This window comes from Leopardus geoffroyi, chromosome B1 (genome assembly GCF_018350155.1).
Source record: "Leopardus geoffroyi isolate Oge1 chromosome B1, O.geoffroyi_Oge1_pat1.0, whole genome shotgun sequence".
Classification (NCBI taxonomy): Eukaryota; Metazoa; Chordata; class Mammalia; order Carnivora; family Felidae; genus Leopardus; species Leopardus geoffroyi.
In genome coordinates this window covers 113,084,826-113,104,041 of record NC_059327.1, presented here as the reverse complement: position 1 = coordinate 113,104,041, position 19,216 = coordinate 113,084,826, and the positions used below count along the sequence as shown (strand labels likewise).

The following is a 19,216-nucleotide window of genomic DNA, read 5'->3' as shown; positions in this document are numbered from 1 at the left end:
AATAGGGGACAAAAGACAGACCATATTAGAATAAGCTAACTGGGAACGAAAAGTGGGGCCTAGAGTTCTGGAATTGAAACTTGATTTTGTGTTTTTCCTGTCTAAGTAGGAGTCTCACATCTCACGAGTAGGGGGCATGATCTGAGACACGTTAGGTATTTCCATCTAAATGGGGGAGCTGGAGGTCAAGGGACATGTCATGAGAGCTATAAAACAAAATTGATTTGATTTCATTTATGATTTTTTTTTTTTTGAACAGACAGGATGGCAGGTGGAGTAATGAAGACGGGATTTCCCAGTAAAGGTCCTGGAGCCTCTCTGGGCTAGCCTCCAATGCCCTATTAAGGTTAGTATCCCCAAGGAGGCTGCTGACCTAAGGAATGGTAGATTCTCCTAGGCAAGGGGAAGGGGAAACTGGCGGGGTTCCAGAAGGGCTTCCCTTAAGACCACCTACTTTTTTTTTTTTTTTTTTTGGATATTGCAGCTGAGATGCAATGTCGCACCACTCTGGAAGTTATGAATTATTTTTCTTCTGGGGAAACAACATAATCTCACAGTTGACTTGTCATGAGCCAGTCGTGCCATGATATGGTATTTACAGGCCTGTCAAAAGCTACAGAGTGACCTACAAATGCAAACCAGCGATAGGGATTGTGTAGTTATTTGATGTTGGCCAACCAATCTTTTCTGGCCAAAGGTCTGGTTGGCATCATGGAAAGAATGTTGGCCAACAATCAGCAGCAGGACTCTCGACTCTTAGACGCTTCAGCCACATCATGTATTTTAGGTACGGCTGGTTCGTGTTCTCCCTACCACTGTCTCTCTAACTACTTTTGATTCAGCTATTTTCAGTCTGCAGGCAGGGTGTGCTCTTCTCATTCCTAAGTGTCCCTTCTGAACTGTACCTTCAGCCTGTGTGCCTATTAAGTACAGGTGTCTGTGCGGCTTTGGAGAAGCCCATCAGCATTTGGAAACCCCCGGATTGCTCACAATCACCAGGAGACGGACAGCCCACTGTGCATGGTTTGTCACAGATGGCTATACCCCTCTTCGCAGAGTTAGCTGGAGCTCTGCTGAGTCAGAGTTTCAAAAACAATGACGAGCTCAACGATGCAAGGACCTAGATAGACTCAGAGCAGATGTTTCCAAGTTTTCACAAAAGCAGATCTCAGCAGCTTTTCATATAATTCAAACAGTAGGCGCGCAAAGATTTTGGCACACAAAGCAGGTTGGCGGTTCTCTTCTCCTCATTTGTTGTAATAGATCGTAACTCTATAATTCACTGAAATGAGCTCCCTGTTTTCTGCTGAAACAGAAAGCCCTTCTTGCTATTAAGAGTTGAGTGAAGGAGGAATGGTGATAGGATTTGATGGTTGGTGGCGAATGGGGAAGATGAAAAAGTGCTAGGGGCGGATGATGGCGATGTTGTGCGTAATGCAAGTGTTCTTAATGCCACAGCGCTGTTGTATACTGAGAATGGGAAGTTTTACATTATGTGTATTTTGCCATCCCTACCGCCTCCCCCCCAGCCCCCAAAGAAAAGTATAGTGAAAACTGCAGGCATGTAGGTTTGGGTGGGAAAACAGAGTTTCAGTATTGGACACAGAAGAACTGTTCCTTCTCACAGGAACCTTTTCTTTCTGCTGCACATAAGGGAGTCCAGAATCTTAGGGTATTGAACAGCAGAGCTTAGGACCTAAAAACAAGAAAAGTTCTAAATAATCCAAGTGGATAAATCTTTATTTCTTTCCTTTTCTTTTTTTTAAAGTTTATTATTATTTTTTTTTGTTTGTTTGTTTTTGAGAGAATGAGTGGAGGAGAAGCAGAGAGATAGGGAGAGAGAGGATCCCAAGCAGCCTCCACACTGTCAGTGCAGAGCCCGAGGCGGTATCAAACCCACGTGAGATCAGACCATGACCTGAGACAAAATCAAGAGTTGGACGCTTAACTGACTGAGCTATCCAGGTGCCCTGTGGATAAATCTTTCTTAATTAAGTGGCAGAAACAATGTTTTTTAAGAATGAAAAAATTGAAAAGGGTCTTAACTTCCAAAATGAACAAGAAGGCATTCAAGAAACATGTTCACTGAATTAGGGCTAGGGGCTGGCGATCTCTTGAGGCACTCAACTGGTACTGATTTTTGGATCTATTTTGATTCAACAGTTTAGTTTGGGAAGGCCATTGTCAATGAGCTCCAGACTATTCAAAAGGAAATAAAACATATTTTAAAATAGAAAAACAAAGCAGTCTGACCATGAAAATATCTATATAATGAACCTGAAACTACATGAAGAATGTCATTAAAGAACCAGATTAAGTTTAGGATCCCCTCCCCCCCCCCCCCCCACTCTTTAGCCCATTGTCAACACTTCAATTCTATATTTTAACTATTAAGAAATGGAGTGTTTGATATCCAACCTACAACCCACTAAGATGCATGAGGCCTCTTAGGGAAAGAGATTATCAAAACAATGGCACAAGGGACTACAGTACAGCTCCTTCTGGGCTCAAGAGGGAATGGAATTGTGTTCAATTATAAGGTCTACCTTGGGGCAGTGGGGAGTGGTGAATTTGGGTCTAGATTAAATAAGACAGCTGATTAATTAGCATCACCTGGACTAACACTCTAACAAAACACAGGATAACAGCACAAACACCTCTAAAATGCTTCACCAATAGTTCTAGTCTGGAAATTTTAACTCTGTCCGCCATCTTAAAACTTTGATGTCAATCTGGAACAGAAGATAGGAGGACAGACAGTAGAGGTCTACTCATGTCTTTGAAGAAAAATGACCACTATAGACAGGTTGAGGTGGCTCTTTGATAAATTATTCTAAGGGTAGAAGGGACTATTTTGAGTTTCAAGTCCCTCAAATACAATGGCATAAAATTCAGAACAGACAAGCAGCGCTTGCAAGGAAAAGGATTTCTGGAAGCAAAGACTGAGTTTGTTTCTTTGCAATTTAAGGCTTAAGGGCCAGAAGCATAGAAGCACCATTGCTGATTTGAAAAAAAATATGTCGAGGGTAGTAAGGTAGAAATTGTGAAGAGTGTTCAGTGGTGAACATGTGGGGGGGGGGGTGTTACATGTTTCAAGTATTCACTGTACTCATATATTTATAGTCAGTTTTGTATCAAAAAAGATGGGGGTGGTTCAGGATCCTTATTATACAGTATAAATTAAGTCAAAGGGATATGATATTTCTCAAACTGAATAGTTCTCAAACATTAATAATGTATGGATTTTAAAGAAAATGTCACAAAACCCCAGAGGAATACATGAGGATGCACGCTCATATTCTTAGACCAACCCCTGTTTGAGAAAAAGTAATCTGCCTCAGAAATTCTATGAATCTAAAGCATCACTATGAAAGAAATATATCTGGCAAGACAATCTTTTATTTCATCTATAAATGCAAACACAAAATTAACATGTTCCCATAGAATTTTGAAATTCCTAAAAACACATCTGTTTTAGGCACTGTGTATGGCTCCAAGTTTGGAAAACATTTTTCTAGTCTAAGATTTGACAGCTTGTGGTCTCAATTCAAACATGAAAAAAATAGCGTCCTGTGGCCTGGTTCATAAAACTCCTATTCTAAATTTCTTTTTTAGATGGATTAGACATTCTATTCCAGCCTCTATTAAACATCCATTGTAGGTGCTTAACATAAATATATTAAGTGAATGAATGAATACATCCATACTAATGCATTTCACCCTAAGTCTGCTTTCATAGACTCTGCGCACACAACGGTGATCTACTTATTTTAGAGAGGACCCCTCTCCATACCCCTGCTTTTCTTAGGAAAGGTTTTCTGAAGAAGTTTTCCTTGTCTTTGATTTGGGAAACTAAGAGTCAAACCAATAGTTCAAATCAATTGCCAGTTCTCTGTAGGCAGGATATATAAAGCAGCCGGTAGAAAGTGGTAGATTGTCAACATACACATCAGAGAGATCTCACCTCCCTTGTGAACAGACACAGGATATGAAGGAGGGACACCTTAAAGAAAGACTCTGGGTAGTTTGTATTGTAACATGGCTTCTAGTGAAAGTACAACCTCTAACCCCCTTTTTAGGAGAAACAGGAGAGGGAATACAATCTATAAATAAATATTTTGAACTAAATAATACAATTCTTAACTCCATATAAAAAATTAAAAAAACCCAGAGAATAGGTGTTCCCTGAGGATATAAACCAGTTTGTGAGATGAGGACCAGTACTGCTCATGGATGAACCCAGAGTTTATGATCACCAGCAGATCACTTTCTCCGACAGTAAAGATATTGGTGAACTACATCCACGTCAAATCCTTAGTCACAAATTGTCCACAGTTTCTGCTAACCTATGCCACACTTATATTCAAGACCATTAAAGAGTTGAAGAAGAAGAAGAAAAAAAAAAACAGCCTACATACACTGGGAGTTATTTTGGATTAATTTCTAGAAGGTGGGCCATATTCCTCGTCTCCGAGGCCCGTTCCTTAGATGATTAAAATCAAACGTCAGAAACCAATGCTTAGCATTTGTTACTTAGAACGTGAGGATACCCAAATGAAAGGCTAGTTTCCAGGTCTGAATCTAACAGCAGGATGAAAGTATGCTTCCATGTGGGACTGGGAAATTGCTGCATTGCGAATTTTCCTCCATGTTTGCATCTTAGCACAGCTGCTAATGTGCTGGACAGAAGGGGCCACGCAGATTTTACATGCTCTGGCAGTGTATTTTCAGTAGTGTTTGGAAGTCTGCATGTTTACATAAACTATTTTGCTCTTTGTATATACCATGAACAATTATTGAAAAGGAAGGAAGGAGGGGAGAGAAGAAGATAGCGGAAGTTAGTCAAGAACTCTCAAATTCATTAATTATAACTTTCCTGCAGCCAATAAAACAGGGCCTTCAAATCGTTTCTTTGTTTTAAGATAAATACTGTGGGTGTGTAGCTACCAAGGCGGGGTGGGGGTGGAAACGGAAGGAGAGAAGACACTCACCTAGTTCGGGTGCTTTGCTTAGCACAAATGCATAAGCCCAGAATTTGCTGACAGGTCCATTGTAAAAACTCTGGTCACAAACTGACTGCTTCAGGCCTTTGGTCATCAAAATGTACACCATATAAGCACCAGTTCGAAGAGCACCGAATATACTTCATAACGAAAAGAGAAAAGAAACAACATTCAGGAAAATAATTTCATTTCTGACATTACTCACACTTAGAAGACTGTCTGCCGTCGTGGGAAAGAGGTATAGATGACTCATAATCATTTGCATTTACCCAGAAGCATCTTAAAATGTTTTGTAAGCAAGAGCAACAAAACTTCTTCGCAGTGCTTTATTCTGAAAACCATACACAAGGCCACTTATTCTTCATCAGCATACCCCAAAAAGGCCATGGACAAGGGGAATGGATCCAGGGCAGGCTCTCACCAGGAAGTCTAGTGACCTCTGCGTTTCAGCTTGAGGAGAACTATCCTTTGGGGAGGATATGGGCTTGGCTGAAAACTCTTGGAATCATCTCAAGTCTGTCCTATTGATGAGGTTTTGGGGCGATGGCGAGGGGTCTGGAGCCGACGACCAAGAAAGAATTCTTGAAGACAACTTTGGTGCAAAAAGGTGATTTTGTTGAAGCATGGGGAAAGGACTTGTGGGCAGAAAGAGCTGCCCGGGACCACGAGGAGAGACTGGTTATATACCATGAAGTTGCTGGAGGTAAAGTCCAGTGGAAGTTTCCCATGAGATTTTCATATGCTAAAGAAGACTCACAGGATCCTGGAGGCCTAGCTATTGTCAAGCTAAGGTTGTTTTTCCCTCTAGCAAAGTATTAGCATTATGACAGTAGGGAGTTCCTGGAGAAACCTTTTACTGCGCCTGCCTCAAGTATTTGTCAATGGGCTGCAGGTTATAAGGAGATTTAATTTTATCCGCCATTTCCTTCTGCCTTTGTTTCCCACATCACTATGTCCAATCATTTTCGAAGTCCCCGGCTCTATTGCTCGAGTATCTGTTTATTTCTCTCCACCAACTCTTCCTTTACTTTTGGACTGGCCTCATCAATGTAGACCTCCATGGCATCTTTTTGGACCCCAGCAGCAGCCTTTAAACCACTATCATCATTGGTTACCCTTTTCCACTCTAATCTGTCTCACAGAAGCCAGAAGGCTCAGCTCTACTGTCACCTCCTCCAGGAAGCCATTCAGGTTCACTCCTCTGAGCTCTCCATAACCACATACTAACACTGTTCAAACTCCGTCATGTGTTTGTCTCCACACAGGCATAGGTACTCAAAGACTGTTGAAAAACAAACCGACTTATGACATTTTTATTAAGGAGCCTTTAAGGAACCAGGAGAGCTCTGGAAGGTGTTGAACTCAGTGAAGCAACCCGAGGTGTGAAACACCTTTGCAGCTGCAACAGGCAGCCTCCGTTACAGACTGATCCCCCAGGCATATGTGCCAGACCATGCAGACCACACGCATGACAAAGCAAAGCTGGCAGACCATGTGGGGAGATGTGCTTGGCCATCATTTTCCTGGCAGCATCCCCTTCAAAGGTCAAAGTCAGTTAGGAGATTAACCAGTGAACAACTGTTGAAGTGAGTAGCAGCCTCACCAGATTGGGAAATAGGAGCTTTCATTTCTCTTCAGAGGCACTATTGTTTATTCAGCATGTCTTAAGAGTTTGCTTCCGAATAAGTCATTGCTCTGGGGTACAGGGTCTATAAACAGGTATCTACCAACTAAAGGTCAGCTTTGCATAAAACCAATGTGAAGAAGTTGAATTCCTTGCACCTTTTTTTTTTTAAAACGTTTATTTATTTTTGAGAGAGGGAGAGATAGAGTGTGAGTGGGGGAGGGGCAGAGAGAGAGGGAGACCCAGAATCCGAAGCAGGCTGCAGGCTCTGAGCTGTCAGCACGTGCCTGACGTGGGGCTCAAACTCACAAACTGTGAGATCATGACCTGAGCTGAAGTCAGACGCTCAGCTGACTGAGCCACACAGGCTCCTCTGGCAACAGTTTATTGGGACTTCATAAGTAGCTTCTCTAAGGATATACTGCCTACATTAAATGGAGTTACTCTTTCCAACATATAAAATGATTCTGCTTAGGATTTATCTAATCCTTTAGTAGCTTCTCATTGCATACAGAATAAAACCCCCAAGCTGCTTAATACAATCTACAAGGCTGTGAATGTCCCTTTGTCCCCCATCTCTACCCTTCCCACCTGCCATTGTCTTCTGGGTGACTGTGAGCCAATTATTCCAGCGCTTTCTTATCCTTTCAGTTTCCTGCCTTAGGAACTTTGCCTAAGAAATGTCCTCTTAGGGAGCTTCTCTCCCTGTTCTTTCAAGGCTGTTCCTTCTTACTTTCTTATCTCAAAGAAATGTCCCCTCCTAGTGGAATGACCTATGTCTTTACAGTCAACAAACTGTCCTAATTTGGGTGTGGAGGATTGGATTTCATTGGTAAACTCAGGTAATGGAACTGTTTCTGTCTTACCTGAACTGATTTTTTATGTGTTGTCTTTACCTCACCAGATGACGGCTAAATTATAATATGAGAAGTTGCCAAACCCCTTCCTCTTTCTCCATATTAAAAGAATCCTGATTTTGTTGTCTCTCCCAACTCATAATTCTCCCAAGAAAGTGACACTATCTTCAATTTAGGAGTAAATCCTAATTACTTAAGCAAGTTTTAGCAATCCCATTTCCCTTCCCAGTGATTTGTTAGGGTGGGCATTGACCTACTTCCCACTTCTAGCCAACTGTGATGTGAAGACAGGGCTGGCAGGGGGCCTTTGGGGATAGGTTACTTGCTCTTTACTGGGAATTGCCTGGAATCACAGCAGCTACTTTCCAAACAGGAGGGAGCTACTGGGGAGACAAAAGTGCCTCTGAGAGGATGCCAAAGTATCCCTTCAAAACGTGAGGGAGCTGCGGGATTAACCAATGCCCCTACTGCAAGGCTTCTTGTTTTTGATAAAGCTTTCTTTCTTATTGTATAAGCCCTTTGGGGTTTTGCTTTCTATTACTTGCATCCCAGCAGACACAACACACCAGATCTGATTTTCGGTAGACCTTTGAACACTAGTTAACATTTCCGTGGCTATGTAATACATCTAAGTCAAGCTACAACTTACTACGTCAGTTATCTGCTTTCTATAAACCAGTGGGAGATACATCAATGACTGTTGTACAAGCCCAAAGCAGAGAAACACACAAGTGACATGCTTTCAACACGTATCAGTCTCTGCTCATTAGTCCCTGGTCTAGGACTTTTCCGAACCATCAGCATATTGTCCAGAGCACATCCCTCCTGCTACCTCTGGCCCCCTGAACACAGCAAGCAGAGCCCCTCCTCTACTAGGTTGTGCGGCTAGACTCTGTACTTCACCCGTGATCAGAGCAGATCCGAGGACAAACTTCTGGAAAAGTCACTGTCCTCTCACCTTCTCGAGTCTCAAAAATCATGGTAGTTCATGTCCAATTTCTTAAGTATCGGCACGGTTTAATCTGTTCCTTCAACTGTTAAATATTTATTGGCAATGTCCTAGATGCCGAGGTGACACAAACCAGTAACTCTGGTGAGTGGTGGTGGTGGTGGCGGTCCTGGAAGACTTCAGAGGAGGTGGTATTTGACTTGGGGATAAATAGGCGTTCAAGCTTTGGGGGTCAGGGAAGACGGAGGTCACCTCAGAGCACTGCAGAATTAAAAGTTTAGGTATCAGGATGTTGCCACAATATTGCTGGCAACGAGCGTATCGCACATATTATTGTCCCATATCTGGGCCTAAGCCTCACTCCCTAAGCTCTGAACAATAAGGCTGACTCAGAACAGAGGACAGTGCATTTTTCAGGGAAACCGGCAGTGCCAGCCATCAGGCCCATGTGTCTGCGGGCAAAGGCACTTTGTTGTGATGTGACAATGCTCCTGCTGGGGAGCCGTCAGGGAGCCGCTTAGCCAATGGGATGATTGTTATCTGTGGGAAGCCAGTAGCTCTGCCCCTGGCACATCTCGGCCACAGTATACTTTGGAACCATGTGGCTCTTTAGTACAAGTGGGCACAAGGCCCTGTTATACATCAAAATATACTTTGGATCCGGAGACATTCTCCCCTCCCTAAGTTACGTCATCTCGAGAGACACTGTGATGTAAATGACAAATATGCCACCCATGCTCCGCTATCCCCGGTCCTCGCTTCTACCAATGGCAGACATTCCTAATCAATCCTGACACTCTTTCTGGCCATGCCTGGACATGGCATCAACACTCTCAACCACTCTAACCCATTCCAACAGATGAGAGCCACAAATTCCAGGCACAGTGCTCTCACTTGCTAGTTTCATGGCTGGGTGACTTAACGTCTCTAAGTTTTTGTTTTCTGAAATGTTCTTATCTAACGTGCACATTAGTTCTATGAATTTTGTAGGACGATATAAGTAAGGTATTTAGTTAGCACACAGCCTCTGGTATAACTGAAAACAGTTTTTGTTATATTATTACTACTTTATTACTATTTATCATTGTTATTAATGCCACTTTACTTGGTCTGTTCTTCAGTTTGGAAAAGCACTTTTACCTGTCTAACCTCACTGTGTCAGGCAAAAGAGGTTAAAGCTAATTAGCCCTGAATGAAAGTCAAGAAAATACATATACAGAGAATTTGATTTGCACTGATGATTGTTCATATTATTAAGTGTTTTAGAGAAGGTGTTTATTGTTAAGTGTTTCATGAGCCAACTTTTCACAAAACAGGCGACAAGCAGCAAATTCAAAATAGGATGTGAAATCAGCATTTTCCATAGAACATCTTGAAGGAGAGACTGTTGGTATAGAGAAGCATCTGCTTCATGTAAAATTTATCTTTCAATCAAATGGTAAAAGATTATTCTAAATCTAGGGCCTCAAACAGGCTGAGAGTCTGGGCCATTGTGTTTAATGAGGGCAGATTAGTGCTCTAGTACGTCTTTTTCCCCAGCTGTAAGGTCACACTGGCATTTTTTAAAAGAAATACATAATTCTTTGTGTCAAGGTCCAATTTTGATTATAATAGTGAAGGGACTAGGAAAGAGTTTCGTGAAAGGAGCGGTGGATGTTTCCACTCTCTTTCCGCTACATTAGGCACAACGGGGATCTGGGGGAAACCACAGCCCTGATTAGCTGAAGATGCTTCTCAAACAAATGTTCTAGATTCTTTGTCCAGAAGAAGTCTGTTTCTAAGTTGTTAGCCATTTGCCATGGCACGAGGAGGTACCAAGAATGCTTATTGGACTATTAATTATGATACTCTGGGGGTAGAAAAGGGAACCGTCTCTACATACATTTCTGACTATTTTAAAGCAAGCATATATTAGATTGACAATAAAAAAATTTGTTTAAATAGGCGCTTAGCGGGGCGCCTGGGTGGCGCAGTCGGTTAAGCGTCCGACTTCAGCCAGGTCACGATCTCGCGGTCCGGGAGTTCGAGCCCCGCGTCAGGCTCTGGGCTGATGGCTCAGAGCCTGGAGCCTGTTTCCGATTCTGTGTCTCCCTCTCTCTCTGCCCCTCCCCCGTTCATGCTCTGTCTCTCTCTGTCCCAAAAATAAATAAACGTTGAAAAAAAAAAAAAATAGGCGCTTAGCTACAATTGCTATAATGAATAAACAATCACAGTTGTACTGGCGTGCAAGGCCTTACATAAACTTTTTTAGCGTGAAGTTGAGAGTAACATTAATCCCTGATCAGTCAGCCCATGGATGGCACACTAGCATTGAGCCTGGTGGAAAAAACTGGGAGAGTACACATATGTATTTGGTCGGGATTCTTTGGATATATAATATGCTACATTAAACAGATGTTGAAACATTTAGAGTAAAAATTTGGAAAACAAGTTCTCATTTTCAGGTTGTATTAGTTGTTTTCTTTTACAAGCATAAGAATTAGAGTCCTTTCTAAAGAAGTGTGAGAGACATGGCAAATTTTCTTTCAAACCCAGGCTCTTACCATGAGGCCTAATCATTTGTCAACCTTGAGAAAAGGGTGAATAACTCTGTATTCCAGCTTTCCAATTTTCCTGCCATCTGGAAGTCAAAGTGGAATAATCTCAGCAATAACCACAGAATTTCAGAAATCTGCCCTTGGTAGAAAGACTCTTAGGTATAAATCATCAATCATCTTTTCAGTTATTTCACCGTGAATGTCAACGGTAGATAAACTCACTTTTACATTGTTCCCTCATTGGCCTTCGATTTAAATGAAAGGTATTTTGGAATCAGAACAAGGTTTCTGAAAGGTTTTTATTCTGAAGTGCCAGCCACCCAAATCCCTCACCCTATTAACTCAATAACCAAAGGGGTAATTACTTTTAGGATTGGGCAGTGAAATGTTTTAGTATACTTGTATCCTATAATAAGAAAAAGGGGGAAAAAAGGTGCGAGATTTTGTCAGTTGTCAAAACATGGCAACAGCTGATCTAACAGTAGTAACTCTATAAACATAGTAGAGGTCACTGATTTTCCTGATAACAAAAGTTGGAACTACCATTTGTCATAGACTCTGACAATTTTCAGAGTAGGAAGAATATTCAATGATCCCAGAATGGGTTAAAGTAAATTAACAACAACCAAAAAATCTACTCTAATGTCTTTAGACTCAGGAGGTGATACATGATTATGGTGCTTACGGTATGGAATAATGGCATCTGAATGTCAGTATCGTGTTTCTATTGACCAAGTGCAATCCAGCTTCTAAAACCTCTCTGAAGGAGAAGGCAGGCATCCTTAAATAGAGAATGTCTATTTTAGTTTAGCCTAGTATTTACCCTGAGTTAAAAATGCACTTTTCAATACTAACATAACAGGTCATCAAGCATCAAGATGTGCATTTTTTCCCCAATAAACCAGCAGTTAAATGGGAATATACATCGTAACTTTTGATAATTTACTTCCCCTACTCCCCCACTAACAAGTCAGAGTACACAGTTTTATCTTTTACTGAGTGATCATTTCTAGGTTTGACTCATTTATCTTGATTGGAATTTTTAATCAGACATCTCCATTACAAAGTCTTGCAAACAACTTGTAGACTAAGACACACGAGGCTAAAATTGCGTATTATATACGTCAAAACTGAAAACACATACATCTTATGTAATACTTCCATTGTTGGAAACAGAAGTTACCATTTAGGTAAACTTGCAAAATCTAAAAGTCTACTAATGCGAGAAAGGTAAAATAAATTACAATAGACACAATGTAACTATAAAGTATGCCAGGTACATCTGCCTTAGGTGCTGACATGGAAAAGCTCCAATATACAGGATGATTAAGTGAAAAATATAAGGAACAGAACATTCCATGTGGTATGATCCAACTGGTGTACATCTAAAAAAGGTTGTAAGGTTACCTGTACATGCACTGATGGCTATAAAAATATTTATGGAAAAAACCCTTCGGCTGTTAGCAATGACTCCTATTAGAATTGTTTTACAATAGCCATGTAATGCTCTTTTAAAGAGGTTATTAGAAACCTGATTTTTATTTTTATTTATTTTTATTTATTTTTAATTTTTTTTTCCAACGTTTATTTATTTTTTGGGGGACAGAGAGAGACAGAGCATGAACGGGGGAGGGGCAGAGAGAGAGAGGGAGACACAGAATCGGAAACAGGCTCCAGGCTCTGAGCCATCAACCCAGAGCCTGACGCGGGGATCGAACTCACGGACCGCGAGATCGTGACCTGGCTGAAGTCGGACGCTTAACCGACTGCGCCACCCAGGAGCCCCGAAACCTGATTTTTAATGTCTATTTCTAACATTTATAATCTGATGCTAAATAATCCTTGGGATTTTTTTCTTAATAAGAAAGGATACATTAAAAGTCTAAATGTTACTTAGATAATGACCATTTTACTTTTCAGATATCAGATATGTTAATTTTCTTAAGTCTTTATTTATTTATTGAGAGAAAGAGAATGCAAGCAGGGGAAGGGCAGAGAGAGAGAGAGAGAGAGAGAGAGAGAATTCCAAGCAGGCTCCACTCTGCCAACATGGAGCCCGATGCAGGGCTTGAACCTATTAACCATGAGATCACGACCTGAGCTGAGATCAAGAGTCAGACACTTAATCAACTGAACCACCCAGGCACCTTGAGATCAGCCACGTTAGATGGAATTTTTAGTCTAAAGGGGAATCACATAGCCAACAATCATCATGAAAAAGACCAGAAATAAATCATTTCAAACTTAGGTACATGTTAAGACAGAAAAGTACCGAGTAGAAAAGCAGAGCCTACTTTAGAATAGGAAGGGGAGGATAGATAAGGCCTCTTTGGAAAACTATCATTTAAGCCCTGAACATGGAATAGTTTCCACTGCATTTCTTGTAATGGTACCAACTGCTAAATAGTAACACAGATAATGATATTCATGAATCCTAATTAAGGTTACATGTTGCAGCATGGAATCTACTGGAGCTGAAGGTTTCATGGAAGAAGCTGTAGGTGCAGAAAGTCTTGCAGTACAGGGAAGGTATCTTAGCGGGTAATAAGGTTCCCTGACAGACAGACGGTGGGCATATACTCTGTGATGCTCTCTCCACACACCACAGATCCCCCTGATAAGCCAGAAAACTTCAGTCTCAAACACACGTTCTTATTCAGTGTTTGGTAGGATGGGTTGACTTCAAGTCACTTCCTGATGTATCAGTTTATTCTCTTAACTTGTAAATCTAAGCCTTAAAAAAGGAAAAAGCCTTACGAGGTCTGAATATTGCTTAGAAAGTAGTGTGGGGTACAGTCCATGCATCTGAAATATGCAGTTGTGGATATAATACAACACACTGGCTCCAGGTACCTGACAAGGCAAAGAAATGCTGGCTCAAGTTTAAAAAAATAACCTTAAAATAGCCTGGCACAGTGGGAGTAAGGATGGGTAGGGAGATTAAAAGAAATATTAATAATAAGGGCAATTGGTACCATGATAGATCTCAATTAGAATTTCCCCAAAGAAATGCAATACCTGGCTATAGAACTCATAACATTTTACTTTTAATTTGAAATTTCAAGATTGCACAGTGTGCCATAAAAGACAGGATTTTTTTTTTTTTTTTTTACTTTTATTTGAGCTACTGTTATTATGCTGTAATCTGAGATATAGGAATTTATTTCATCTCCTTAGAACAACTTAGCCCCATCGGGGCCCGAGTGGAAGGCAGTCACTGCCTAACATCACCCTGATTCTCAGACCACAGTGCCAGCTTCAATTCTTGCTGACAAGTACTTGACTTTGTGCAAGCATTGTGCTAGACGCTGGCACAATATTACACATTTGAAGAACTTTATTGAGCTCCTCCATTTTAAAATTTTATTTTTACAACTTCATGAAGCACCATTATCCTGGTTATAGAGACAAAGACATGTGCATGGGGGGGGGGCAGGGGACCGGCCCAAGGTCACCCGGTTACTAAGTACCAGAATCCTCTGACTGTATCTCCAGTGCTTTTGCCTTTTACCCAGTGCTGATCCCAAACTCCCTACCAGGCTTTCTTAGCTTACTGGTTTTTAGCCTGATTGGGCATTACAATCACCGAGAAGGTCTAAAACAATTCTGACGTCTAGGACCCATCCCCTAAGAACTGATTCAGAATCTTGAACATGGAAGCACGAAGGACTCTGGTTTAGGGACTCAGTCTGGAGTCTGGAGTCTTCACCCTCCAAGATGCCTTCCTGCCTGTGCCTCTCCCCTACCCATAATTCCTACCTCATGAACCTTTGGATGAAGCAAGTTACCTATCTATGCATCAATGTTGTGCTAGATGAGAACACTTGACCCTGAATTTTAAGCCTTAGAGCTCTGCTAAATTCTACAGAATTAATGTCTTTTGATTGGTACACTTTCTGCTTTTGCCTTATCTTCTTTATTCAGCTACGGATGGGATCTTATCTAAGGTACTCTGGAGCAAGTGGAGACTGGCCCACAATTTTCAAAGAACAATGTGCTGATTTCTGGACTTTCACAATGGGAACAAAGAGATAAAGTGCTACCATTAGTGACCCCAATTAAGCACAGCAGAAAATTAAAATAGGGGAGTTGTATGAACTCAAAAGAACCTAAAGATAAAGGTGGGCAGTAGTAAAGATTAATGTTGAAGCCAAAAACCTCACCAAGATCACATAAAGTGATTAGTCATCTTGTTTCTACAAAAAATGTTGTTGCTTTCAGAAAACTCTTAATCAAATTACTAGGACAGTGATGATTTCAGTGCTAAGACTAATAGCATTGGCCCACTCACTCCGCTGCACAGTCTTAACTAGGTTTCATAGCCACATGAGGAAACCAAACTTCTTTTTTTCTGAGGGATGATTAATGAAAATTTCATTGGAAGAGTACTTGAATCATGATATATAACATTTTCTGTTGTGAAAATAATGGAAATCTTTTTAAAAACAAGAGTCCAGAAGCCCTGAAGGGAGAGCTCTCATACACGACACCCTATGGGAAGAAGCATTCCTTGAAATCCCCAACAGGAAGAAGCTTAATTTACATACTCCAGCAGGAGTGAGGAAGAATTTTTCTGGTCTAGCAACAGCCCAGCAATGAGAAACCACCACACTCAGTCAATGAGAAGCCATAACAGCCCCTCCCAGCTTTCTCCTTTCCCCTTTAAGAGTAAGCCCCTCCCCTCTGCTCTCTGGACTTGCCAGAGTTGGCTTGTCCTGAACTGCAATTCTCTGCTATTCCTAAATAAACTCATTTTGCTGGTAAAATAGCTGGCTCTTTTATTTAAGGTCAACATTGTAAAAACAGTCTCCCCCACTCCCACCCAACCCCCAGACTAAAACAAAATAAAAGGAAGGGAGGGAGAAAAGAAACAAAGAGAGAGAGAAGAGAGAGAGAAAGTTATTATGACTCTGTTTTCCACATCCTTAAATTTAGGGACTGGGAATGGCCTTCAGGATTCCAGCCCTAAACTTGTGTGAGTTCAAAAAGAGAGGAAACATATATGAGAAGTTGCGGCTCTTTATATGCCCAATTTATTCCTTTGGGCTTATGGCTCTAAAACCCATCAGATGAATTTTTATAACCTTTTTAAGCAGCACACTGGTTTTTTTCTAGAATTTTCATAGTTGTTCACAGTAATTGAAGAATCCTAATCACAATACCAAAGAAAGTAAATTTAAATAATATTCATTTCACAAATATTTATTAAGTGCAAATACCTACTAGGTGATAGGCCCTGAGCCAAGTCTCACTCTTATCAAAAAGAATTTAGTTTTTAAAGAGATCACTCAAATACCACCACTGGAAAGAAGAGATGGTAGGAGAGAAAAGATATTCCTTTCTAAATCTGCTTTTGTTAATATATATATTTAAAGATAGGGTTATACAGACCTCAAGGGAAATTTCTGAGGAATTTTCCAGAGAATTACAGGGCCTGAAACATCTGGTGAGCTCTTTGTCAGGTGAACTTTATGTGATAAGGGCTCTGAGAGTCAGCCTCCCCATCACCCCAGTCTTTTTTGCATCAGAAATATGGTAGTTCTCAAATGAGATCAATTAACCACCAGAATCAAGAATTAGAGGCGTTGGGGCACGTGGGTGGCTCAGTCGGTTAAGCGTCTGACTTCGGCTTGGGTCACACGGTCTCAAGGTTCGAGAGTTCAAGCTCTGCATCGGGCTCTGTGCTGACGGTTCAGAGCCTGGAGCCTGCTTTGGATTCTGTGTCTCCCTCTCTCTCTGCCCCCTCCCCTGCTCATGTTCTGTCTCTCTCTCTCTCAAAAATAAATAAACATTAAAAAAAAAAAAAGAAATTAGAGGGGTTGGACAGATAGACAGATATGGACTGAAGCTCTTCAATGATAACTATTGACTTGCTAGAGTGTCTAATTTTTAGCAACTGGCCAGTGATCTCAGAACATTAACTCTGCTGGCTAAAAAAGTGGCGGCTGTAAAAATCCTTTGTACTGGTAATCCTAGGAATCATTGGGGATTTAACTTCCAGGTGCAACTCAACTTTAAACTCTTCAACTGCAAAGTTGGAGCCCACATTGGTCACTCTGGAGATATGTCATGTTGGCAGTGACTGCGTTGCAGAGTTCACGTGCTCCCCCGAAAGAAACCCCAGCAAGAAACCTTCAGCAGCACTTAACGGTCCCTGAAATTGTGGTCAGTTTAGAACCTCCCATCCTAAAATTATCAACATACTGGAATGGCTACCCTGACATATGTGAACATCCAAATGGTCTGTTCTGAACTCACACCCCCACCTCACGAACTTACTTTTGCCCAAAGAAGCCCGAGAATTTCCCCTCTCCTGCATCTCAACACCCAAACCAAAGCCTCCACAGTCCTGCACAACTAGGCAACAGGATCTCATGGGCCCAATTTAATTGCAAAATGATTTTAAAAACAAAAATCATAGTATAGAGAAGCACATTTTTATCCATTTGTGTATATTAGGTCTAATTAAAGAGGAAAAATTCACTTTGTTCCTTAATTTTTCTACAGATCTTGGCTTGCTTCTTATTTCCATTTTTCGTATTAATCCAAATTTTTCAGTAGAGAATTCAAACAGGACAAGTTTGTATCTACTAGTAGCAAAAAGTGAAAATGACCAAAGTGGCTGCTTTTATTTAATATGCCTATGAAAAGTTTTATACATAAAATTTCACCTATCTTGATCCGATTAAATAAGACCTGCGCATCCCTCAATAAGACTATTTACGTAGTAAGGACTTAATAAAATGTTAATCACTAAGAAAATATAAGAGCTATTGAGATTTAATACACGTGAAAATATGTCTAAAAACTATGGCATCGTCTACAAGTTTAAGGTATTGTCAGAAAGGCAGCCTGGCATTAGGGCAAAGAAAATCTGAGACCAGATTCTTAATCTTGTCTTCTTCACCTATTGAGTGCTTTAGAGGATGTGTCATAAATCTTCTCCCTTCCCTTATAAAATGGAGGTGACACTCGCTAATATTCTGCCTATATCACAAGTTGTCGCAAGGATCACATCTGCTGATGGGTGTTAAAAATCACTGAGTTGACAGTAAAACATTCCTATTGATACCACTACTATCATCAATGAGTCTTTTCCTGACTACATCATTCTCGTTTATAATCTCTAATTTCTGTCTAAGCACATACACTCGTAGTAACTGGGTTCTGTGAACTTTTAAGGGCTAGGAACAGGCTTAAATTGCCCTTACCTATTCTGTTTATTTTGTGCTTTTCTTTCTTCCTCACACACAAAAACATCTTTTAAGGTCAATCTGTTAGATTTTAATGACAATATTTTGGTAACATTCAAGAAAAGACATCTATGTACACATTTGTCTCTTAGTAAGAAATCGTATCTGACTACTAACAGATTAACAGTTGAAAACAACAATGCTACCAAAATCAATACGGAGAGCATTAAAGCTCAGATCCCTTGTTTTAATACTGGAAAAACTTTCAAGCCCATTCAGCTTCTTGGTTGGGACCACAGGTTTATGGAAATATTTTCATCTCTTATGTTTTTATAACACATGTGCCACTGACCTCATAGAAGCTGATAGTTGGTGCATTTTGCACCTGGATTGACTTGACATGCAATCACTCCTATCCTAGGAGTATTTCCTTTCTTTCCACAGAGGAATTTCAAGGCAGAAAAAGCTTAAAATGGCATTAAGTATGTTTTCACAAATTACCTTAAAGGTCTTTGGTATATTAGACAGTACTATCTGTGAATTACCAAATGGACCTCAGGCACCTATAAATAATAGGAACTCAATGGATGTTTCTGTGCTATGACATTTATGATTATCATGATTGGGTAATACAAACACAGGCTTTAAAAAGTTGAGACACCATGCTTGTTTTCTTTTACTTCACAGATCCTCAGGCTATTGGAGTTTCCAAATGGCCTTATCATGCATACCTGAACTCCTAAGATCCTGTAAATTTTCTCAGGGAGAAGGTCTTCTCACTTCATTATTGCATGTGAGTGTGGAGAAACAAGGGGGAACTCCTTCCACTTCTGTCCCTTCACCTCCCAGCCATCCTAGCAAATAAGATGGTGCCCTTGAGGTTTTAGAGTTTTTCTCTCTTCTGGAGGAAAAGCCCGCTTCCATCTGATATTTGAGAAGAGAAATAAAAGATATAGCCAAGAGCACAAGTGGAAGGTTGGTGGTTTGTGTTTGGCATTTCTGGTCTCACCTGCTGGCCTTCTCCCTTCCTGTTACTCCTTTCCTTTCCTGTAA

At 40.7% G+C, this 19,216-nt stretch overlaps 1 protein-coding gene across 5 annotated transcripts in view; it reads right to left on the bottom strand.

Moving 5' to 3' along the window:
- ELOVL6 (ELOVL fatty acid elongase 6) overlaps positions 1–19,216 on the bottom strand; it is a 147,832-nt gene that overhangs the window by 5,393 nt on the left and 123,223 nt on the right. For all 5 annotated transcript variants that reach the window (XM_045470386.1, XM_045470396.1, XM_045470368.1 and 2 more), the window contains one exon: positions 4,992–5,143. In XM_045470386.1, coding sequence (XP_045326342.1) covers positions 4,992–5,143 — 152 coding nt within the window. The remainder of the gene's footprint in view (positions 1–4,991; positions 5,144–19,216) is intronic.